Source organism: Geotrypetes seraphini, chromosome 7 (genome assembly GCF_902459505.1).
Source record: "Geotrypetes seraphini chromosome 7, aGeoSer1.1, whole genome shotgun sequence".
Taxonomy (NCBI): Eukaryota; Metazoa; Chordata; class Amphibia; order Gymnophiona; family Dermophiidae; genus Geotrypetes; species Geotrypetes seraphini.
The window spans coordinates 184,808,210-184,833,284 of record NC_047090.1 but is presented as its reverse complement, the minus strand read 5'-3'; the positions used below and the strand labels follow the sequence as shown (position 1 = coordinate 184,833,284).

Below are 25,075 nucleotides of genomic sequence, written 5' to 3'. Positions count from 1 at the left end.
GGGGGGGGGGCGATTGTTACAGCGAGGCAAGCTCGGTTTATGAGGCACCAAATTTGCAAATGTTTTGCTCGTCTTGCAAAACACTCGCAAACCGGTGCACTCGTAAACCGAGGTACCACTGTATATTACTTGGACAGGAAGGATTTGATACACCATCTTTCAGTGCTACAATCAAAGCGGTTTACTGATTTTATATACAGTACAGGCACTTTTTCTAGTCTGAGAGCAGAGCTTGGCCTACATGGCAGGAGAACAATGTGGAGAAGCATTAGAAAGCCAGATATTAAAGAGGGACGCTCTACATCTAGGAAGAAAAAAAATATAATATTTAGTACTAAGAAGAATTAGACTGATTAACTAAAGCAAAGAAAGACAAAAAGACTGATCACACCAGGCGACAGCGTGAACTTTACCTTTGCTTCTAGTGATTCTTCTTTGTCACTGTCTTCATCTGGAAAACAAAAGGGGAATTACTGAAATAAGAAAATACAGCACAGTTACTTACCGTAACAGGTGTTATCCAGGGACAGCAGGCATATATTCTCACATGTGGGTGACGTCATCTACGGAGCCCCAGCGCGGACAGCTTTTCAAGCAAACTTGCTAGAAGTTTCAAGTTTGCACACTGCACCACGCATGTGCCTGCTTCCTCGCCCACTAGAGGGCGCGTTCCACCTCGTGGTCCTCAGTTCCATCACTAGCAAAGAAGCCATCCCCGGGGAGGCGGGTGGGTTGTGAGAATATATGCCTGCTGTCCCTGGATAACACCTGTTACGGTAAGTAACTGTGCTTTATCCCAGGACAAGCAGGCATGATATTCTCACATGTGGGTGACCTCCAAGCCAACCAAAAAAGGGCAGGTGGGAGGATGGCAATTTATGAAAACAGATTACGTAACACCGACTGGCCAAACCGGCCATCGCTTCTGGACAAAGTGTCCAGGCAATAGTGGGAGGTGAACGTATGAACCGAAGACCAAGTGGCAGCTTTACAAATGTCCTCCATAGGAGTAGATCGGAGGAAGGCAACCGAAGCTGCCATCGCTCTGACCCTATGCCCTGTAACACGCCCCGAGAGCGGGAGACCAGCCTGAGCATAGCAAAAAGAAATGCAAGCAGCCACCCAGTTGGACAAGGTGCGCTTGGAAACCGGATGTCCCAGACGATTAGGATCAAAGGACAAAAATAATTGAGGAACCTTCCGATGAGACTTGGTACGTTGGAGATAAAAAGCCAACGCCCTCTTACAGTCAAGAGAATGGAGCGCCGTCTCGCCAGGATGGGAGTGGGGCTTAGGAAAAAACACAGGAAGGACAATGGACTGGTTCAAGTGGAAATCCGATACAATCTTTGGCAAAAATTTCGGATTCGTGCGCAAAACCACCTTGTCATGATGAAAGACCGTGAAAGGTGGATCCGCAACCAAGGCTTGCAACTCACTAACTCTCCGAGCCGATGTGAGAGCAATCAGAAAAACCACCTTCCAAGTAAGGAATTTGAGAAGAGACATGTCCATAGGCTCAAAGGGAGGTTTCATCAGTTGAGCCAAGACAACATTCAAATCCCAAACAACAGGAGGAGGCTTCAGAGGGGGACAAACATTGATCAGCCCCTTCATGAACCGTTGCACCATAGGGTGAAGCGAAAGAGCACGACCATCCAAGTGCCGGTGAAAAGCTGAAATGGCACTGAGATGTACCCTGACAGATGTCGTCTTCAGACCTGAATTAGACAAATGTAACAAGTAGTCTAAAACCGAAGACAGCGGGACCGAATCAGGATGCAGCTGACGCGAGGAACACCAAGATGAAAATCTGGTCCACTTCTGGGAATAACAAAGCCTGGTCGAAACCTTCCGCGAGGCTTCCAAAACTTCCCTCACCGGCTGAGAAACCTGGATCGAAGTTAAGGGGAAAGGAACCAAGCAGTCAGGTGCAAGGACTGAAGATTGGGATGCAACAGCGAACCCCGACTCTGAGATAGCAGAGAGGGAAACACAGGCAGAAGCAGAGGTTCCCTGACACTGAGTTGAAGAAGCAGGGAGAACCAATGCTGACGCGGCCACCGAGGCGCAATGAGAATCATCGTGGCGGTGGATGACTTGAGACGCACCAACGTTCTCATGATCAAGGGAAAAGGAGGAAACGCATACAGGAACCTCCCCCCCCAGTCCAGGAGGAAGGCATCCGCCTCCAGACGGTCCGGGGAGTACATCCGTGAACAATAAAGGGGTAGTTTGCGAGTCTCCGAGGAGGCAAACAGGTCCACTTGCGGAGTCCCCCAGCGGTCGAAGACCTCGCGCAGGACTCTGGAGTGGAGAGACCACTCGTGCGGCTGAAGAAGCCGACTGAGCTTGTCTGCCAAGCAGTTTTGGTCTCCCTGGATATAGACCGCCTGTAGGAAGATGTTTCGGGAGATTGCCCACTCCCAAAGGCGAAGTGCCTCCCTGCAGAGGGGCCAAGAGCCCGTCCCACCTTGCTTGTTGACATAGTACATCGCTACCTGGTTGTCCGTGCGAACTAGGACTACCTGATCGCGAAGGAGGTGGTCGAACGCACGAACCGCCATGTAAATGGCTCGAAGTTCCAGCACATTGATGTGACATCGACGGTCCTCCGACGACCACAGACCTTGGGTCCGTAGCCCGTCCAGATGGGCCCCCCACGCATACTCCGAAGAGTCCGTGGTCAGGACCTTGTGAAAGGGAGGGGCCAGAAACAGCAACCCCCCGGAAAGATTGGAACAGTCGGTCCACCAACGGAGCGATCGTTTCAAAGAAGGAGTGACCGTAATGAGACGGGACACCGGATCGCAATCCTGACGCCACTGGGAGGCCAGGGTCCACTGAGAGATTCTCAGGTGCAGTCTGGCAAACGGGGTGACGTGGACCGTCGATGCCATGTGGCCCAGAAGCATCATCATGCGCTGGGCCGATACCACCTGAAGCTGCGAGACCCACCGCCCCAGCCGAACCAAGGCCGCCAAGCGAGGCTGCGGGAGGTACGCACGCCTGCGCACAGTGTCCAGCACTGCGCCTATAAATTGAAGGGACTGGGCCGGCTGTAACTGTGACTTGGGGAAATTCACCTCGAATCCCAGTCGTTGAAGGAAGGCGATAGACTGTCGGGTCGCTGAGATAACCCCCTCCCTGGTCGTGCTTTTGATTAGCCAATCGTCCAGGTAGGGGAAAACTTGAAGCCCACGATTTCTCAGGGCCGCCGCGACCACGACCATGCACTTCGTGAAGACTCGAGGGGACGAGGCCAGGCCGAAAGGCAGGACCCTGTACTGAAGGTGCAAGTCCCCCACCTGGAACCTCAAAAACTTCCAGAAGGCAGGATGCACCGGAACATGAGTATATGCCTCCTTCAGGTCGAGTGAGCACATCCAGTCCCCTTCCTCCAAGAGAGGGTATAGAACCGGGAGAGACAGCATTCGAAACTTCTCCCGGACCAGGAATTTGTTGAGCTTCCTGAGGTCCAGTATAGGGCGCAGGTCCCCGGTTTTTTTCGGGACCAGGAAGTAGCGGGAGTAAAACCCGGTCCCCCGCTGATCTGCGGGAACCGGTTCGACCGCCCGAAGCTTCAACAGGGCCCGGGCCTCGGCCAGCAGGATGGGAAGCTGGCCCCGATTGCAAGTGGAAGGTCCCGGCGGCATATCGGGTGGCACAGACAACAAATTGAGAGAGTAGCCCTCGGAGACGATCCGGAGCACCCAGGCGTCTGATGTTATTTCGGTCCAGGCTGGGTAAAAGGACCGAAGACGCCCCCCTATAGGCAGGGGTTCCTGAGCGGTCGCGGAGGGGGACCTGCCCCATCCGCCCAGCCCGTCAAAAAGAAGGCGCGGGCTTGGAAGGGCCCTGCGCCGGGGCTTGCGTTTGTCCCCCTCTGCCCCTCTGAGCCTGGCGTCTAGGTGGCGGTCTGGAAAAAGCCGGAGTAGACTTTTGGGGGTACCGCCTCGGGGGAGGGCGGAAGGGTTTCTGCGGCGGGGGTCTAGGCTTGGGCCGGACCAAGGAGGCCAACGAGCGCTCCTGCTCAGACAACCTCTTGGTCGCCGCCTCTAATGACTCGTCAAACAATTCGGACCCCACACAAGGCAAATCTGCAAGGCGGTCCTGCAGGTTTGGGTCCATGTCGAGGGTGCGAAGCCAGGCCAGACGGCGCATGGCCACCGCGAAGGCCGACACCCTCGAAACCAGCTCAAATGCGTCGTACAAGGCGTGAAACAGGTACAACCGCAGTTGAGACAGGTTGGACATGAATGTATCAAAACCTGCCCTCTGGGAGTCCGGTAGGGAGTCACGAAACTGAGGGAGGTCCTTCACCATACCCCGGAGATAGGAGGAAAAAGTGAAGGCATAATTTAACACCCTGGTGGCCATCAGGGAATTGGAATAAAGGCGACGGCCAAACTTGTCTAGGGTCCGGCCTTCCCTACCAGGTGGAACCGCCGCAGAAACCCGGGAAGGTTGCGACTTCTTAAGGGCAGATTCCACCAGCAAAGACTGGTGAGAGAGCTGCGCCTTGTCGAACCCCTTAGCCGGCACCGTCCTGTATTTGCCTTCCATCTTGGACGGGACGGACGTGACTGTAAGAGGGTTTGACAAATTTTTTAACCAAGTCTGCAGGAGTACCCTATTGTATGGGAGCCGAGGAGCCTCCCTAGGCGGAGTTGGAAGGTCCTGCTCCTCAAGGAACTCCTTGGAATACTGGGATCCCACCGAGAGGTCCAACCCGAGAGCCTTGGCCATGTCCTGCACAAAAACCGAAAATGAGGACGGTCTAGCAGGCGGGGAAGGAGATCTCGACTTCCTCGCCGAGGAAACAGGAGAGGCCTCGTGCGAATAATACAAGGGATCTCTCCCTGACCCCGAGCCCCACGATGTCTTCTCCACAGGCCTCGAGGGGGTAGGAGAATGCGTCCGCCTCGACGAGGCCCGGGGCGAGGACCCCGGGGTCCGGGGGACGAGAGCCCCCTCCCGTTTCCTCGGCGAGGAAGAACGGGACACCCCTCGCGCCGGGGAGCGGAGAAGCTTCGGATTGTCCATGCGCAACTCCGACACCCGCAACGCCTCGCCCCCGATCGGGGAAGACCGACCGCGCCCTCGAGGAGAACCCCGTGAGCGCTTCGGCTTCCTCGGTTGGCGCCTCGACCGAGTCCGAGTCGAGGGCGAAGACCCCCGGGAGGACCACGAGGAAGACGACGAGGAAATGCGGCGTACCCGACGCATCCTGTCCCGGGGCCGCACGCTACGCTCCGGCTGATCCCCCGAGGTCGATGGTAAGACCGAGGCCGAGGCGGGCGGAGCCTCGACAGCCGAGACCGAGGCCGGAGGAGCCCCGGTCCCCGAGGTCGAGGGAGCCCCGGCACCCGAGGCCGAGGTCGCCGAAGCCGAGGCCACCGAGGCAACAGCCGCCGGGGTCGAAGCCCGTTGCAGCTGTTCCAGGGCCCCCGACAGCTCCGATGAGATGAGCGCTCTGAGGAGGTCCTGGAAAGCCGGGATCCCGACGAAAGTCGGGAGGTCCGAATCCGGGGCATGCTCCCTGGAGGGCGACCTCGGTCTCGAGTGTTCCCTCGGGGCGTGCGCGGGTGGAGCCCGAGGCGGGGCCGAGGACGACCCACCCGCCTTGGTCGAAGCAGAGGACGGCTTCTTTGCAGACCCTGTAGGGGATGGAAAGGAGGACTTACCCGAGGTAGTCTTCGTTCCCGAGGTCGACTTGGAAGTCGAAGGGCGAGGAGAGGCCGAGGGCCCCGAGGTCGTCGAGGCCGAGGTTGAGGCCGAAGCCGAGGCCGACGTCGAGGCCTTCACCACGGGGTCCGCCACAAATAACTCTGCCATTCTGGCCCTCCTGCGACGGAGAGCCCTGGGCTGAAAGGTGGAACAGCGATCGCACGAGGTGGTAGGGTGTTCCGGGCCCAGACAAATGATGCACCACCGGTGGGGGTCTGTAATGGAGAGCAGCCTCTCGCACCGGCTGCACTTTTTGAAACCCGTCACAGGACGGGACATCAACGACGAAACTGGCCGGGAACGATCGACGTCCCGCGGCCACGGCTTCCGGGAGCCCCCGGAGCCCAACGAGAAGAAAAAAATATTTTTTTTTTTTGAAAAGAAAAGAATAAAGACACGACAAAGAAAATCGAAAAGCACAGCGCCTAAGAAATCAGACGCGGTGTCAGGAAGCAGGCGACAAAAAAGTTTTTGGAGCTCACAATCCACAGGGCTTACTGGCTCCGCGGAAAAAAATGAACTGAGGACCACGAGGTGGAACGCGCCCTCTAGTGGGCGAGGAAGCAGGCACATGCGTGGTGCAGTGTGCAAACTTGAAACTTCTAGCAAGTTTGCTTGAAAAGCTGTCCGCGCTGGGGCTCCGTAGATGACGTCACCCACATGTGAGAATATCATGCCTGCTTGTCCTGGGATAACTACATTTTCCCCAAATTCAAAACTGTTTGGAATTGGCTAAAAGCAGATTATTCTGGGCACTCATTTCATTCAAGGCAGCACAACCACTGGATCAATTATTACACCTGGTTTCTATTCACCAAGTCAGACGGGGCTGGGGATATTTCTGTGCCATTCGGTGCCCTCCACTCCAGTCAAGCACCAGTAACATTTTGCTTGGGATTCGTGGTGTACATGCTCCGAAAGGTCGTGTCAATCTGTTATTGTGGCAAAACCAGACAGGGGAAGAGTCCCCCCCCCCCCAAGCTCTACTATCAATTTCTATAGTGCTACCAGATGCACATAGAGCTGCAAACATGCATAAGAATAGCCTTACTGGGTAAGACCAATGTCCATCAAGCCCGGTAGCCCATTCTCACGGTGACCAATCCAGATCACTAGTACCTGGCCAAAACCAAAAGAGTAGCAACATTCCATTCAGAACCCTAAAGAACAGCAAGATTCTGGAATCCCAAAGAATGTAACATTCCATGCTACCAATTAAGGACAAAGTCAAAACAAAAATGTGCAGGGGTAACTCTTTGCACAATGAAGGTTACTTTTGAGTGACTAAAGAAATCGGTAGCACAAAAAATAAAACCGGTAGCACAAAAAATAAAGTCACTTTATTTTTTGTGCTACCAATTAAGGACAAGCAGTGGCTTCCCCCATGTCTTTCTCAACAACAGACTATGGACTTTTCTTCCAGGAAATTGACCAAACCCTTCTTAAAACCAGCAAGAGTCCCTGCTTGAAAGAGCTTATAATCTAAATTATGACATTCAAGCATGACAAGGGGCAACTATTCATGCTGCTCAAGTAGGAAATTACAAGGGAAATATGGCAGACAGCGTACAGACTAGAGAGATACTGAAAGATGGGTGCTTTATAAAGTAGGTTGAAGTTAGAACCTAAAGCATGAAGGAGACGGTCCCCCGCTTTGAATTTAGACCAGTGGTTTCCAACCCTGTCCTGCAAGACCCCTAGGCTAGTCGGGTTTTCAGAATAGCCCTAATGAATATGCATGGAGCAGATTTGCATGCCTGGCACCTCCATTATATACAGATCTCTCATATGCATACTCATTAGGGCTTTCCTGAAAACCCAACTGGCCTAGGGGTCCTCCAGGACAGGATTAGGAACCACCGATTTAGACCCATGGTTTTAGATCTCTCTTCCTATATAAGTGGGGCAGGTTCTGCCTGGGCTATGGAGGAAGATGAAATATTAGAGCTATCCACATGGTACCCCGATTATAAAGCATACCACCTCAATTTTAAACTGGTATCTTCCATACCACAGGGAATTGAAGCAGAAATGTCGAGCCCTGGAGTGTAAATGGAAAAAATCGAAATCCCCTTCTGACAGACAATCCTGGAGAGACAATATCAAGTAATGTATTAAAAAAAGCAAGGAAGAATTTCTATGGAGATAAAATCACCAGATCAAAAAACCAAAATAGTACATTGTTCAACATCTGGCGTAACCTAACCTCAAAAAACAACTCCACCTTTCCCCCTTCCCCCCATCCGCAAACGACCTAGACAAATTTTTCAACGAAAAGATTACTACCATAAGGAGTTCTTTCCCCCAGCTGTCTCTTACAATTCTCTGCCTCCCAATGACTCCAACCCTATCCCTGCTGATAGATCTTGGTCTGCCTTCGAACTCGTATCTGAACCCCAGATCTCTAAACTTTGTCTCAAACTGAAATCCTGCAAATGCTTTCTAGATCCTTTCCCATTCTACCTGTACGAAAACATTCCTGCGCAGGCCATCTCCTCTCTTACCAGTCTTATAAATTCTGCTTTACTATCGGGCCTGTTCTCCACAGAAATGGGAAACATTGCCTTATCCCTTCTTCTGAAAAAAGCCGATCTCGACCCTTCCTTACCATCGAACTACCGCCCCATAGCAAATATCCCTCTCCTAACTAAACTGCTAGAGGCCATAGTCGCTACCCAGCTCTCTTCTTACCTAGAAAGATTCTCCATTCTCCACCCCTATCAACACAGCTTCAGACCCAGCTTCAGCACCGAGTCCCTCCTAGTTTCCCTAATTTCAAAGGTTCAACAACTACATTCTCGTAACAAATTCGCTGTTCTTTTACAATTCGATCTCTCTGCAGCTTTCGATGTCGTCCACCACGACATACTACTTTATCAACTTTCCGAGATAGGAAATGACTCCACCTTCTTAAAATGGTTCTCAAACTTCCTTCGCTCTCGCTCTTACACTGTCAACACAAATGGCATCATGTCTGTACCTTGGACACCATCTTGCGGTGTCCCTCAGGGATCACCCCTATCCCCTATTCTCTTTAACATCTACATGTCCTCTCTGAAGCTCCTCCAACTTTCCCCCCTTGACACAATCTACACATACGCTGATGACATCCTTGTCCTCCTTGAAACAGACCAGAACCTCACCAACCTCCACGAGAACATTACATCTTGCATAATGAGACTCCACTCCTGGTCCCTCTCGGTACAGATGAAACTAAATGAATCAAAAAAAAAAATTACTCTGGCTCGGCCCAAAGTTAGAACACATGCCCGCCATCTTCGCACTACCCACAGGCACTGCTCTGCGCCTTGAGTTCAAGCAAGGTCTTTGGCATCACTACTGATTCTTCACTCTCCCTCAAAGACCACCTCAACTCCTTGGCAAAATCATGCTTTTTCAGCCTCCACATGCTGAGGAAGGTAAAATTATGGTCATACCTGTTAATTTTCTTTCCTTTAGAAGCAGCAGATGAATCCAGAGACTAGTGGGTATAGCTCACATCGACCAGCAGGTGGAGATAGAGAACTGATTAACAGTTGGCCTTAAAGCCTGGTGTTCCTTCTGTTGCTTCAGTTATGCACTTTGCCCAAGCATCCCGAAAGGAGAATGAGCAGCCAGAAAACTCCATTCCAGTAAAAAAACGTGTCTTTCCCTTCTTAGTATCATTTTTGTGTTTTTTTTTTTTTTTTTTCAACCATGAAATAATACACTTACCAACCATAGCCCCAGCTAAACCTATGAACTGAACACCCTACACACCGACCGTGCACTTGGGGCGGGGCTCTGGATTCATCTGCTGCTTCTAAAGGAAAGAAAATTAACAGGTATGACCATAATTTTACCTTCCATAGCAAAGCAGCAGATGAATCCAGAGACTAGTGGGATGTAGCAAAGCAAACTCAAACTGGGTGGGACGCCAATGCCACCTCTGTCAGCACTGCAGCGCCAAAACTCGCCTCTGAACGGGCCGCTACATCTAACCGATAATGCTTTGAAAAAGTATTTCCCGACGACCAAGTGGCCGCTCGGCAAATCTCCTCTAAAGACATCCCCCCGGACTCCGCCCAAGATGTAGCCAAAGCCTGAGTGGAATGAGCATGAAGGTGCTCCGGTACCTTCTTCCCTGACAACACATACGCCGAAGCAATAGTGTCCTTGACCCAACGCGCAATGGACGCTTTAGACGCCGCCATCCCTTTGTTTTTACCCGCGAACGCGACAAAGAGATGGTCCGACCGGCGAAAATCATTCGTCACCTCCAAATAATGGAGAAGCATACGGCGTACATCCAGTAGCCGCACCGACAAAAATCGTTTCCCCCAATCCTCCTTCCGGAAGGATGGAAGGAATAAACTCTGGTTCACATGAAAGGACGAAAGAACCTTAGGCAGGAAGGACGGCACCGTACGCACCGTCACCCCCGCCTCCGAAAAATGCAAAAAGGGTTCCCTGCAAGAAAGAGCCTGCAGTTCCGATACTCGCCTTGCTGAAGCCATCGCCACCAAAAAAACTGTTTTCAGTGTGACATCTTTCAAAGTGGCCGCTGACAGGGGCTCAAAAGGCGCCCCCTGCAACTTCCCAAGGACGAGCTTAAGGTTCCAAGTTGGACAAATTCGCTTTACCGGCGGGCGGATATGATGAACCCCCTTGAGGAAACGGACCACGTCCGGCTGCGACGCGAGCGCCGAGCGAGCCACCCGGCCCCTGTAACAGGCAATGGCCGATACTTGAACCTTCAAAGAGTTATATGCCAACCCTTTTTCTACGCCCTCCTGCAGGAACGCAAGAATAGCCGGCAGAGAAGCATGGAAAGGCGCAATTCCCTGTCTTCCGCACCATGCCTCAAAGATCCTCCAGACCCTCGCATAGGAGGCTGACGTTGAAATCCTCTTAGCTTTAAGCAGGGTGGAAATCACCCGTTCTGAATAGCCCTTCTTGGTCAGCCTTGACCTTTCAATAGCCAGGCCGTAAGACCAAAGCAGCCCGGATCCTCCATCAATATGGGACCCTGCGTCAGTAAGTCCGGAGTTACCTGGAACGCTACCTGCTCGCCTACCGACAGCTGCATCAGATCTGCGTACCACGGCCGCCTTGGCCAATCCGGAGCCACTAGGATTATTCTGCCTCGAAAGCGAGAGATGCGTTGCAACACCCGCCCTATCATGGGCCAAGGTGGGAACACATACAGAAGGGAATTCGGAGGCCACGGGAGAGCTAATGCGTCCACCCCCTCCGAACCCTTTTCCTTGCGTCTGTTGAAGAACCGAGGCACCTTCGCATTGCGGGAAGAGGCCATGAGATCCATCTCTGGCAACCCCCAACGACGGACTAGCAGGCCGAACGCTCGAGCCGACAACTCCCATTCGCCCGGATCGAGAAGATTTCTGCTGAGGAAGTCCGCTTGCACGTTTTCGTGCCCTGCAATGTGTGCCGCCGACAAAAGCGGAACATGCTCCTCTGCCCATCGAAACAAATTTCTTGCCTCTTCGGCCAACTGCGGACTCCGGGTGCCCCCCTGACGATTGACATAAGCGACCGCCGTGACACTGTCCGAAAAGATCCTGGTCGGTTTGTCTTGAACTAGGGCCTGAAAAGCCCGCAGCGCTAACCGGATCGCTCTTAATTCCAGCAAGTTTATGGGCCATAGCGCCTCCTGGGAAGACCACATTCCCTGCACCGACGTTTGCATGCATTGGGCTCCCCAGCCCCGCAGACTGGCATCCGTTGTAACTACCACCCAATCCGGTGTGGCCAACGGCATGCCCCTCCAAAGATGCACGTCCTGGAGCCACCAGCGCATACTGCGAGCTGCTCGAAGACTCCACTGGAGACGCACATTGTAGTTCAGAGAAGCTGGGGACCAGCGAGAGAGTAGAGACTGCTGTAAGGGCCTCATGTGGCTCCGGGCCCAGGGAACTACCTCCAGAGTCACCACCATGGAGCCCAGCACCTGTACATAATCCCAAACTCGAGGTCTGGCCGACCCGAGAAGGAGGCGAATTTGAGCCTGCAATTTCTCCCCCCGGTCTCGGGGTAGAAACACCTTCCCTAGAGCCGTATCGAACCGCACCCCCAGATGCACCAATGACTGCGATGGGGACAAAAAACTTTTGGGAAAGTTGACAATCCACCCCAACGACTGAAGGAGAGAGATAACTCTGCGTCACCGACAAACTTTCCTGTCGGGAGGAGGCGCGGATCAACCAATCGTCCAAGTAAGGGTGTACCCGAATCCCTTCCTTGCGTAGAAAAGCGGCTACCACCACCATGATTTTGGAAAACGTTCGGGAAGCCGTCGCCAGGCCAAAGGGCATTGCCCGAAACTGATAATGTTGGCCCAGAATCGCAAACCGCAGAAACTGCTGATGCGGAGGCCATATCGGAATATGAAGGTACGCTTCCTTGAGATCGAGAGACGTGAGGAACTCTCCCGGTCTTACCGCCGCAATAACCGAGCGTACCGTTTCCATTCGGAAATGGCGCACACTGAGGAATCTGTTGACCCCTTTGAGATCCAGCACCGGTCTGAAGGATCCCCCCTTCTTTGGTACAATGAAGTACAGGGAATATATACCGCGGCCTACCTCTTCCGGTGGCACCGGTACCACCGCCCCCAGCTCGAGCAGCACCTGAAGCGTCCTGCGGACCTCGGCTCCCTTGGCAGCTCCATTGCACGGGGACACCAAGAAAGAATCTACGACGGGAGCGGCGAATTCTAATTTGTACCCTTCGTGAACAATGTCCAACACCCACTGATCGGACGTGACTGTGGCCCACTCCGCCCGGAATGCCGAAAGCCGACCCCCTAAGGGCAGGGCGGAGGGAGCCAAGCCCCCGTCATTGTGGAGTGCGACTGGCTGGGGTACGGGCTGACTGCCCCGAAGAGGGTTTCGTCGTCCGAAAGGAACTTCTCTGCTGAAACCGAGGTCTCGAAGCAGAGAACGGGCCAGATGCCGACCTGGAAACAGGTCTACCAGCCCTGGCCCGCCGAACATCCCGGAAACGTGGTCTAGACGATGAGGCCCTTACCGGGGGCCTAGCCCTGTCCTCCGGTAAACGCTGCGTTTTGGTATCCCCAAAATCCTTTACCAGTTTATCTAACTCCTCTCCAAACAATAAACCCCCTTTAAAAGGGAGTCTCACCAGCCGGAGCTTGGACGCTGCATCGGCCGCCCAATGACGGAGCCACAAGGATCTGCGTGAAACCACCGAAAGAGACATCTGTTTCGCAGACGCCCGAATCATATCATACAAGGCGTCTGCCAAATAAGCCAAGCCGGCCTCCAAATCCGCCAATTCCGAAGGGACAGTACTTTCCGACTCCAGCAAATTATCGGTCATCCCTTGTGACCACTGCAGACATGCCCGCGCCGCGTAAGAACTGCAGATTGCGGCCTGTAAAGTAACTGCAGCTACTTCAAAGGACATCTTTAGGGATGCTTCAATCTTTCTATCCTGCGCATCCTTCAGTGTCACGCCCCCTTCTACCGGCAAGGTAGTTCTTTTAGTCACCGCCGCCACCAAAGCGTCCACCCTAGGTAACCTCAACTTTTCCAGTTCGGTCTGGTCAACCGGATACAAGAGCCGCATGGCCTTTGCTACCCGCAAACTGGCCTCCGGCGCCTCCCATTGCGCTGAGATTAGCTCCTGCATGGCCTCATGGACCGGAAAGGACTTAGGCGGCCTACGTGTCCCTGCCATCAGGGGGTTACCGGACACCTTAGCATCTTCCTGCGCAATGTTCAAACTCTGCAAAGCTTTTGAAATAAAGGAAGAAAGCTCCTCACTATGGAACAACCGGAGAGCGGAAGGGTCATCCCCTTCCCTACCCGGGCTACTCTCCGCGTCCCAATCCAATAGCTCACCTTCCTCCAACGACTCAGGAAGTGAGAAAGGCGATCTGGGCAAAATATCTACAGCCTCCGCAGACACCAGTCTGCGCTTCTTAGCCCCCTGCGACTGTCCCGGGGACCCTGCTGTCCCCACCTTGGGTCTGGCATCCGTCCCCTCCCCCCCCCCGCAGAGGTAGAGGGTACCGCAAGGGACCGCCCGGCCCCCAGCACCGGCTGGGTAGGCTGCGAGCTCTGCAATTTAAACGCTTGATGGAGCAACATCACAAATTCGGGCGAAAATGAACCCCAGTTAAGAGGCACTCCCCCGCCCTGCTCTGAGCCTAGGGGTGGGTCCGCGCCGGCCTCCAGCGCTCTCGACTCTCCTCCCGCCGCCTCACTCTTGTCCTCCGTGGCCGAGTCCTGCAGTAACCCTGCATCGACTTCGAGCGGCGGGGACATTGAGCAAGACTCCCGCACCCGGGACATGGCCGCCTCACAAGCCGCCAAAAACGGATCGTCTGCCGGTGCTACCAAGCACCCGGCAGAGCAAAGACCCGACCGTGTTCGGCGCTTCCCACAGCGCGAACACAGCTGACCAGCCTGTGCAGCCATCCCCCCTCAGCCGGACAAAAAGCTCCGACGCTGTATTTTTTTTTTTTTTACACACGCGGCGAACGCTGCCGAATGACGACTCCGCCCCCCAAGACGCCCGGCACCCGGGAAACGCGACCACACTCGAGTAATGAAAATAACACACTCACCCGGTCAGCCGCTTACCCCCGAAGCCAGGCAATCATTGGTAAAGTACTGCATGCCGAGTCAATCACAGCACGGCTCAGTACAAGCAGGAAGGCTTCCTCTTTTTTTTTTTTTTTTTTTTAAACTGGAATGAAGAAGCCAGCCACTCCTGCAACCTGGAAAGGGAACCCCTCTATCCAACGGAGGGGAGGGTGGAGCAGGGACCTGGGAGGGCCCAGGTGTACCTCCCAAAGCCGGCACCAACAGCCAGACACCCCCACCTACTGAAGAGACCTAGTCTCAACAGAGGAATCCCAACGGAACACCACTCCAATCTATCCTGCAGCAGCCAGAGACCAGGAGCTAGAAAGGTAGCTCCACCCCTGCTGGGAGATAGAGCAAAACTGAAGCAACAGAAGGAACACCAGGCTTTAAGGCCAACTGTTAATCAGTTCTCTATCTCCACCTGCTGGTCGATGTGAGCTATACCCACTAGTCTCTGGATTCATCTGCTGCTTTGCTATGGAAAGTAAGATCCTACTTTCGCCAAAAACATTTTGCCGTCCTCATCCAATCCATCATCCTCTCCAAACTTGACTACTGCAATGCCATTTACTTATGCCTAACAAAAAAAAGTCTTCAAAGACTCCAGCTTATCCAGAATACTGCAGCCAAGTTGATCTTTGCAAAACGCAAATCTGACCATGTCTCCCCACTCCTGTCCAATCTTCACTGGCTCCCAGCGATTTCCAGAATCCATTTCAAATGCTCCTGCCTGGCTTTTAAGATCATTCAAGGCATCCTCCCTTCCCTAATCCCACTATCCTTTAACTCCGAGTCCTGACTCCACCAGACCCGCCCAAAGATATAAACTATCCTTCCCCTCTCTACACGGTATTCTCTATGCAGGTAAACTGGGAATATCTCTTCTCTTCAAAATCACAGGTCTCTGGAACGACCGTTGCGGAACCTGGGCTCTCTCCAACTATTCCGCAAGCAACTGAAAACTTGGCTCTTCTCTAACATGTAATTCTATTTTCCCCCTTACTTTTCCATTCTATATATAAGCTCATGTAAATCTTTTCCTTTCTCTTCTTATATTTTAAGTTTTTGTAAACCGTGCCGAGCTCCACTTCCGTGGAGAGAATGCGGTATATAAACTTAAGGTTTAGTTTGTAAAAAGGAGATATGAGCCATCACAATCTAACACTACTATTCATGCTGGGTGTTAAATTAGACCAGCACAGTACCAGATCAGCCGCTAAGAGCTGGGCTTCTTGAATAAGCAGAATGTTAAGTTTTAATGACAGAGAATAGATGAATGTGCTGTAACTAATACAATTTTATGTTTCTCAGTCAAAAGAGAATCTACTTCTATTCTCACATGTTTTAGTTAGAACAAAACGTACACCATCAAAACCAGATTCAGTTACAGGCACTTTATTCCCAGGACATGTAGCAAGCGTGCGTTTATTCTGCAAAACAACAACATTTCACTCCTGCCATCACCCATTGCATCAGCCACTTTGATGTATCTGACTGAGCAAGACAGAAGATACAGTCAAACCTCGGTTTACGAGTGTACCGGTTTGCAAGACGAGCAAAACATTCGTAAAATCGGTGCCTCGGAAAGCGAGTTTGACTCGATTTACGAGTGCCACCCCCCGCGATCTTACATGCTCCCCCAAGCACCAAAACAATATCCCTTACCCCGATTGGGCACCAGCACCATCACCAACGCACAGGACATGCCGGTGCCCGAAGATCCTTCCTCTTCTGTGCTGGGCTGGACTGGGCCTTGAGCATTTGTGCATGTTCAAGGCCTTCTGGTCTCGCTCTCTGAATCTGAGAATCTCGGAGAGAGCGAGACCAGAAGGCCTTGAACATGCGCAAGTGCTCAAAGCCCAGTCCAGCCCAGCACAAGCAAGAGGAAGGATCGCTGATGCACCGCCCAGCCCAGCACAGAGGGAGGATCTTCAGGCACCGGCACGTCCTGTGCTTTGGTGCTGATAACAAATCAGGGTAAGGGATATCGTTTTGGTGCTTGGGGGAGCATATAAGATCGCGGGGGGGGGAAGGGGTTGGTGGAACAAATCAAAGCAAGTTTCCACATTCCTATGGGGAAACTCGCTTTGATATATGAGCAATTTGGTTTACAAGCATACTTCTGGAACAAATTATGCTCGTAAACCAAGGTTCCACTGTATACCAAAAGGGTGGAGCTAAAATGCTGGCTACAGAGGGGATGAGCACAACTTATCTTCCCATTAGTCAAAAAGTAAACAAGAGAAATTTCTCCTTGGTCTGGTGCAGGGGGGTAGGCAATTCCGGTCCTCAAGAGCTGGAGCCAGGTCAGGTTTTCAGGATATCCACAATAAATATGCATGATATAGATTTGCATCTCAAGGAGACAGGACATGCAAATCCTCGAGAGCCGGAGCCAGGTCAGGTTTTCAGGATCTCCACAATGAATATGTACGAGATGGATTTGCATGCCCTGCCTCCTTGAGATGCAAATCTATCTCACGCATATTTATTGTGGATATCATGAAAACCTGACCTGGCTCCAGCTCTTGAGGACTGGAATTGCTTGTGGCCATTATGAAATTCAGTCTCAGGGAAAGCATGCTTAAGTGACTGGCATAGAATCTGATACAGATATATCAGAGTACTGCTTTATTAAAATGAGTTCATATGACACTCAAGTGTCTAGCTGGTACTAATGCATGACGCCTGGAGATAACAGTTCCAATCTCTTTCAACATTTTGTTGAAATGAGCAAGTCCATTGACACTCAGATAAATACACAAGCACTGCTATATTCGGACAGACAGGAGGGTCCATTAAGCTCAGTATTCTTTTCCAACCATGGCAAATCCAAGTCACAAGTACCTGGCAGGATCCCAAAAGAATGAATGGGTTTCCTGCTGCTTGCTCCAGGAATAAGCAGTGATGTTCCTCAATTCCAGCTTAATAACGTGGTATGGACCTTTTTAAACCTCTGCTATGCCAACCACTTTCACCACATTCAGAGTTTAAATTATGAGTGAAAAAAAAGTCCAATTTGTTTTAAATGTACTATTTAGTAACTTCATTTCATGCATCCTGGTCCTTGTGAATCGCTCGTTTACCCTTACAAAAGTACATCTATCCATTACACGCCACTCATGCTATAATTACCACTACTTGATGTATGTAGCACTGTACTTAAACACGCAAGAGATGGTCAGTTTATAATTTATTCAAGAGAAAACAGGACCGATAAGGTATTAGGGAGTTATTAATGGGAACGATTTAAATAAACCTGGGTAATGAATAGGTGAATAGGGGTAATAAGAGTAAAAAGCACTTTCAAATAACTGGGCTTTTAACCTGGATTTGAATAGGGCCATGACACACCCACTTACTCCAGGCATATGGCATAGCAAGATAAAAGAACGGAGCCTGGAATGTGTGGTAAAGAAGTGTACAGATGATAAGAGGTACTAGGGAGGAGTGTAGGGAGAGAAGAGGAGAGATACTGTGGAGCTGCAGATTGAATGCACGTGTAAATCAGTAAGGAGTATGAATCGTATATGGAAAACAGCCGGGAAGCCAGTGAAGTTACTTGGAGAGGGGTTATGTGAATGTACCAACACTGGAATTCATGCAGCAGAATTTTGAACAGATCGAAGAAAAGAGTTTAGGAGGAGACCTGCGAGAAGCAAGAAAGAATGAAGTTTTAGGAATGTGCTCAAAGGGAAAGATGGATATTAGGGATGATACCAAAATCTGCAATAGAGTAGACATGCCGGATGGTGTGAACAACGTGAAGAAAGACCTGGTGAACCTTGAAGAATGGTTTGAAATTTGGCAGCTAAAATTTAATGCTAAGAAATGTAAGGTCATGCATTTGGACGGCAAAAACCAGAGGGAACGGTACATTTTAGGGGGTGAAGAACTTATGTGCACAGAACAGCGGGACTTCGGTGGCCAAACAGGTTGAAAAGGTGATGGCAAAAGCTAGAAGGATGCTAGGGTGCATAAGGAGAGGTATGGCCAGTAGGAAGACTCTGGTGAGACCTCATTTAGAATATTGAGGCCACACCTTCAAAAACATATAAAAAGAACGGAGTTGGTCCAGAGGAAGGCTACTAAAATGATGTGTTGTCATCTCTTTGATAGGCTGGTATCTTAATGCTTCATTTTTTCAATCAAGTTCCTTAGATTCAACTTGATGTATTTGATCTGTTCTATGTATTACTTCTTTCCCTGCCAGGCTGATATTTTCTGCATTGTATTTGTAAAGGCTTTCTGTCTTTATCTGTTTAAGTCCATTATTCTAATTTGTATTTTATCTGTATCCCATGTATTAGCTCACCTTGTTGTGAACCGCCTAGAACTTTTTCAGTATAGCGGTATATAAGAATAAAATTATTATTATTATTTTAAGGTATATGGGGACAGACAAAAGATATCAATCTGTATACTTTGGAGGAAAGATATGATAAAGTTTAAATACCTACATAATTAATTATATCAGGGATTTCTATTCCGCCATTACCTTGCGGTTCAAGGCGGTAATGTAAATGCGCACGAATCAAATCTCTTTCATTTGAAAGGAAACCCCTCCTCCTTTTTATACAGTGAGCTCAGGGTAGCAGCTGAAAGAGGCATTGCCATTTCTTTCAGCAGGTGTCACTTAAATGAGCCCAAAGTGACTGAAGAATTCAGAACAAGACCTTGGAACACTTGTACTGTATTGAATCATTTGCACTTAATTTATAAAAGTAAAAAGATAAGCATTGCAAGAAGTCCCAATAAACAAGATCATGCTACTAATGCTTCAGACCAAACTATGCAGTACCTCTCATTGTGAGAACTAGAAAAACTAGCGTTTCCAACCAAAAATAGCCATGAGAAGTCTCCATCTGGTACTATGTGTTAAGCACATGAAAGTAAGGGAGGGGAGTTTTATCTAAATGGTAATGTGTCCTTCCAGATAAATATGTAGGCATGCTGCCCAGGTCGGTGAAATGAAGAAATTTGTTAATGTTTCTTTCCAGCTCTGGATCAACACCAGAAATTTCCAACATCAGCAAGAGGTCCTTTTCAGCTGCCCGAGTCCAAGGTTTCTATTTTGTATAGGTGAGCTACTGCACCAAAGTACCAAATCACTGCAGCATGGCACACCAGGGTCCTAAGCTTTCCCACTTCAATTAATAAAGCTAAAAAGAGTGCTCAAAGATGCAAGTGAAAACTAAACAGATTCTAACAAAACAAAGATTTCGTTTCAAATCCCATTTCACCAGCCTTGGCATTCATTGTTCCCTGAAAGTAGCAGTGCCACATCAATTATATTTACAAAGAGCAGAAAGCCAAGAGGGAACAGGACATTCAAAAACAAGCTCGAGGCATTTATTACAAACACACAGCTCTAGTTAAAAACCAACTGGCATCGGCAGTGGAATTGGGGGAGGGGGGGGAGGAGGGGTGCCTAGGGCCATGGCCCTACCAATATTTTGCCCAACAAAGCATCAGCAATTAAAGCCTGGGGATGCGACCAGAGATTTGTCATGGGAGGGGACCAGGACCAAACAAATCAAAGGTGTTCCAATTGCCCCTGCCAACTGGATCTGAAAACCAGTGAGGCAATGCATCGTAGCATCCTCCCAGAGCCAGGGCTCCCCAAACAGATTTTCAGGATAGCCACAAAGAATATGTATGTACATTCAGTCTATACAAAGTTTCTCTCATACTGTACATATCCATTATGAATATGTTTATATTTGCACAGTAACTAAGATAAAATGTGGTGGACTTTTTTCTCCACTTATTTATTCATAGCTCAAACTCAGCAAGTATTTTCCTGGTGACCATAAACTGATTTATGAATGATCTTACAAATGAGAACTGCGACAGAATTCTGATGCTTGCTCTTCCACTTAATAATAAAAGGAGAAAGTGGAGACTCGTTGCTACTGTCATCTAAGCAAAAATCAGCATAATTAATGCCTCATAGCTATCATTAAACTTTCAGAAGGACAATCTGACTTTTGTCATTTCTTTCTAATTCAAGTCTGTCACTTCAAATCTTTTATATCATAAAATTATTTTGTTTTAACATAAAAACATGACAGCAAATAAAGGCCAAAAGGCCCATCTAGTCCGGCCATCTACAGGGTCAACTATCTCCTCCTCTCCATACACAATATGCCTGTCCCACGGTTTCTTGAATTCAGACAGTGTCACCACCACCTCTACTGGGAGACATCCATGCATCTACCATCCTTTCTGTAAAAAAGTATTTCCCTGGATTATTCCTGAGACTTTCACCTTTTAACTTCATCCTATGCCATCTCACTCTGAAGTTTCCTTTCAATTGGGAAGACTCAACTCATGCATATTTATGCCAAGTAAGCTAAACTAAATCAAACCTTAAGTTTATATACTGCATCATCTCCATAAAGATAGAGCATGGCACGGTTTACAAGTACTTTAATAAATATCGTTATCATATCGCCCCTCTCCCACCTTTTCTCTAAAGCAGGGATCTCAAAGTTCCCTCCTTGAGGGCCGCAATCCAGTTGGGTTTTCAGGATTTCCCCAATGAATATGCATTGGAAGCAGTGCATGCATATAGATATCATATACATATACATATTGAGATCTTTAAGTCTGTCCCCATACGCCTTATGATGAAGACCACGTACCATTTTAGTAGCCTTCCTCTGGACCAACTCCATCTCTTTTTATATCTTTTTGAAGGTGCAGCCTCCAGAATTATACTCAATATTCTAAATGAGGACTCAAAGTCTTATACAGTGGCATCAATACCTCCTTTTTCCTACCGGCTACTTATGCACCCCTAGCATCCTTCTAGCTTTCAGTCACTTTTTGAACACGATTGGCTACCTTTTAATAATAATAATAACTTTTTATATACCGCAATACTACAAAAAATTCAAAGCAGTTTGCAGAGGAAGACTGTATACAGACAGTGATAATACAAACCCCCCCCCAAAAAAAACACACAAAAAAAACACCTCACAATTACATTAGCATGTTAAGATTAATCGAGTTTATCTGGGAGTATTTTAGGAATGCATCAAGGCATAAGTGGAGTCAGAGAAATTTGTCAAAGAGATAAGTTTTGATTGACTTCCTGAAAGTTTGAAATAAAGTTGGTTAAATGTTTGTTCCATTTCCCTGCTTGGAATGATAGTGTTCGATTAAGGAATCTTGTAGATTCTAAATGTAACATAAAATTCATAATTTTTCATTTCTATTATAATTGTAAGATAATCCCACCACAACTGAATTAGGTACAATATATTTCCTTTTCTGTTTCAAGTTGCCTTACATCCCCTGTACCAGCTTTCATTGTGACTTGTTTACCAAGCTTCATTAGCTGCCCCTCCCCCCAATACACACGAGGGAAAAAAGGGGTGTGTCTATATTCTCACCCTCCCTCCTTCCTTCCACAGTCCCTCCCCCCATGCCCTCTAGAGGCCTGCCTGAAGCCCAGCGGTGAGCCAGGACAAGAGCAATCCTTCCCATGTCCTGTCCCAAACCACCCTGCTTCCCTAACTCTTGTAGACCTTGCCTTTAAAGCCCTGGTGGTTTAGCACTGAAACCCTACATTCCTGCCCCATGAGAGCTGTGATCAAAAATGCCTTCAAGATAATGGGAGCTCAAGAAGACTGCTGCAGGAACTGATGGCAAGCATTTTTTAATTACGGTTCTCACAGAGCAGGAGCGTAAGAAGCTTGCTCCTGCCCCACATCACTAGACCACAAGCTTTAAAAGGTAAGGTCTTTAGGGGTCAGGGACGCAGGGTGGTTTAGAATAGGCAAGAACAGGACATGGGAAGGATCGATCCTGTACCGACTCACCATTGGCCCATAGGATGCCTGAAAAAGGTCTGGGCAGGCCCACAGGATGCCTGAAAAAAAGTTTGGGCAAGGGCAGAGCGCAGACTAAAGGACCTGAATATAAACAGAGACCCACATTTTTGGGCCATTTTTTGGCCCAACTGAATGGTAAGCTGTTGGGAACAATTAGTGCAGAGGTTTTCTGGTTATCAAGCATTAATTTTGGCAATTTTGTGTCTTGGTTCTTTTCTATAATATGGAGGAAAAAGCAAAACCCTAAGCAGTAATCAATGTGCTTTTCATCATGCCTCATCCCAGAACCTACATACACCATTGCCAAAAGCTCCAGTAACCCCTGCACAGCAGATCAGATGTGGAACACTCTCACTTCACTAACCTGAATCACCAAATTCCTAAACAACCTTCTAAAATCTAAACCAAGGCCAACTTCCAGCTCAAATTGGAAAAATAGCTCATACCATATCAAAAATCGCAAAATGCCAACCTATCCACCCCCTCAAACTACAGACCCATAGCAGGCATCCCCTTCTTACCAAGCTCCTATAATGTATGTAAGCAATTCACATCCTACACAGATCAGTACTCCAGCCTACATCCCTCTCAGTTTGGATTCTGACCGCAGCACAGCATGGAACTTCTAACACTTACCACAAAAATTGGATACTACGTACAGGCCAACAAGCAACCCTCCTTCAAATCTACATCTCCGCAGCCTATAACTCTGTAAACCACCTTCTCCTAACAAAACTTACTGAAAATGGAATCACAGGCACTACACTTAGCTGGTTTTAACAACTTCCTAGAAAAGAATACCTTGTCTGGAAAGATGGAGTCTTCTCTAACAACTGGAAAGCCTTCTAGAGGGTACCCCAGGGTTCTTCCCTCTCTCCAATATTGTTCAACCTGTGCATGAACTCTCTTGGTAACATTATATTTGTCAACAACGAATGCCTGATATACATGGATGACATTCTCGTCCTCATTCCCATTAGTCAACTAGATGCGTCAGAAATACTTGCTGATAACATCAACAAGAAACAATCATGGGCCAAAATTAAACTCAAACCAAAACCCTCTGGTTCCATGCTCCCACAACAAACAGCTCCCAATTGCATTGTCCTGCCATCCGGAGCTAAAATAGACATACATATATATGCAAATATAAACCAAGGTAATTTTTTCATCCCAAAAAAGGAGGGGGAAAAAAAAAAAAAAAGGTTGACTTGAATATAAAACGGGGAAGGGGAGGTGTTAATATTCAAGTACAGTGCCCTGCCAGGCTCTGCTTCCAGCTCCCCCTCCCCTCCAAACCTGTTAGGCTCTGCACCCTGTTTGTCCTCCCTCTCTGCCAGGATCTGCTTCCAGCCCCCTCCCTTACTCCCTCGCCTGCCATGCCAGACTCTGCATCCAGTCCCCCTCCCACTCTGGCTCTGATACAACCCCCTCCCTCACTCCCTTGCTGGTCTCTGTATCTAGACCCCCTCCTTCCTGCCCTGCCAGGTTTTGTACCCTGTTCCCCTCTCCCTCCTGATGCCTTACAGGTCTCCACCGGGCCTACCATAAAAGTCTTGGTGGTCCATACTTCTACAAATGCTAATTTTACCTCAGCTTCATAACTAACTCCCTCTACATAAGCATTAACACAATACTAATCCAGAAATTACAATTAATCCAACTCAGCAGTTTTCAAGCTAATAAATATGACCCAATCTCCAGCTATCTCAGACAGTTACATTGCTACCTGTCACTACTCAAATAAACTTCAAAATCTCCTGTATAATTTTCCACATCCTACATGGCAACTCCACCATGCCAATCAAACTTATTCAATTCCTCATGGCCCACCTCTGCAACAAATCTTTGTAAGCTTCTGATGAACTACCCCTCAACAAAAAGCCTAAGATAGTGTTGAAGATGCATTTCTTTGTTTACATGTATCGGCACAAAGATATGGAACAACCTCCCAACAACCATTTGATCTGAACTGAACTACCTCATGTTCTGAAAGACCTCATGTTCGTTGATACCATATCTGCCACAATAAACCGACCCTTGAGCCTACCAAGCATCTTGCAACCTCTAATACACTACGCACACCATCATCCACATTACTGGACTATAAATTACCTCCATCTTCTACCTCAAAGCACCACTCTCTAAATAGCGCTAGTTTTCTCTTCTTGTATTGTACCACATCACTAACTGTTGCAATGTATCATCCTTGTACTGTACAAAATTATATCTCTAAACTGTAGTACACTTCCTCTGTATTCACTGTGACAGGGGATTACCAGACCCGCAAATACAGAAAAACCAGATAACTTTTTCATACGTTATTTGCTGGGTTTTTTTTATATTAAAAACCATCGTGAATATGGTGAAACCACAAACATGATGGGAGATCTGGCCTGTTCCTGAAGGAGAGGCAAAACACAGTGAAGACAGTGCCGAGAATCAGCTATTTTCTTTGTAAACGCTTGGAATCAGCAATTTCTCTATGCAAGCTGAAATAATTTTAGGGGGGGGAGGGAAGGAGCCAGTGAGCTAAAAACCACAAATAATTGAAACCGCGAATACAGAGGGAGAAGTGTATGTCACCTTGAACCTATTTAGACATAGTGCGGCTCAAATCACAGATTAGATTATCTAACGCACCCCTGTACAACATGCGGCCCGATACGGCTCTCACTGCGGCCCACGCCAGGGTTTCTACAAATTGTGAACTCGTACTGTCTGCCCACCCACCCGCTTCCTGGTGTTTTAATTTTAAATCTTATGGCAACTGCCATGTCAATGAGCAAGCCTGCCCCAGAGTAGTTCATTTTACTTCCGGTCAGGCCTGCTTGATGACGCTGTGTAGTGGCTGCCTGAAGACTTACAATTACAACACCAGGAGAAGGT

General features: G+C 48.9%; 1 protein-coding gene across 4 annotated transcripts in view; it reads right to left on the bottom strand.

Moving 5' to 3' along the window:
- Positions 1-25,075, bottom strand: part of SEL1L (SEL1L adaptor subunit of ERAD E3 ubiquitin ligase) — a 117,189-nt gene that overhangs the window by 80,129 nt on the left and 11,985 nt on the right. For all 4 annotated transcript variants that reach the window (XM_033951805.1, XM_033951802.1, XM_033951804.1 and 1 more), the window contains exon 2: positions 414-451. In XM_033951805.1, the coding sequence (XP_033807696.1) occupies positions 414-451 (38 nt within the window). The remainder of the gene's footprint in view (positions 1-413; positions 452-25,075) is intronic.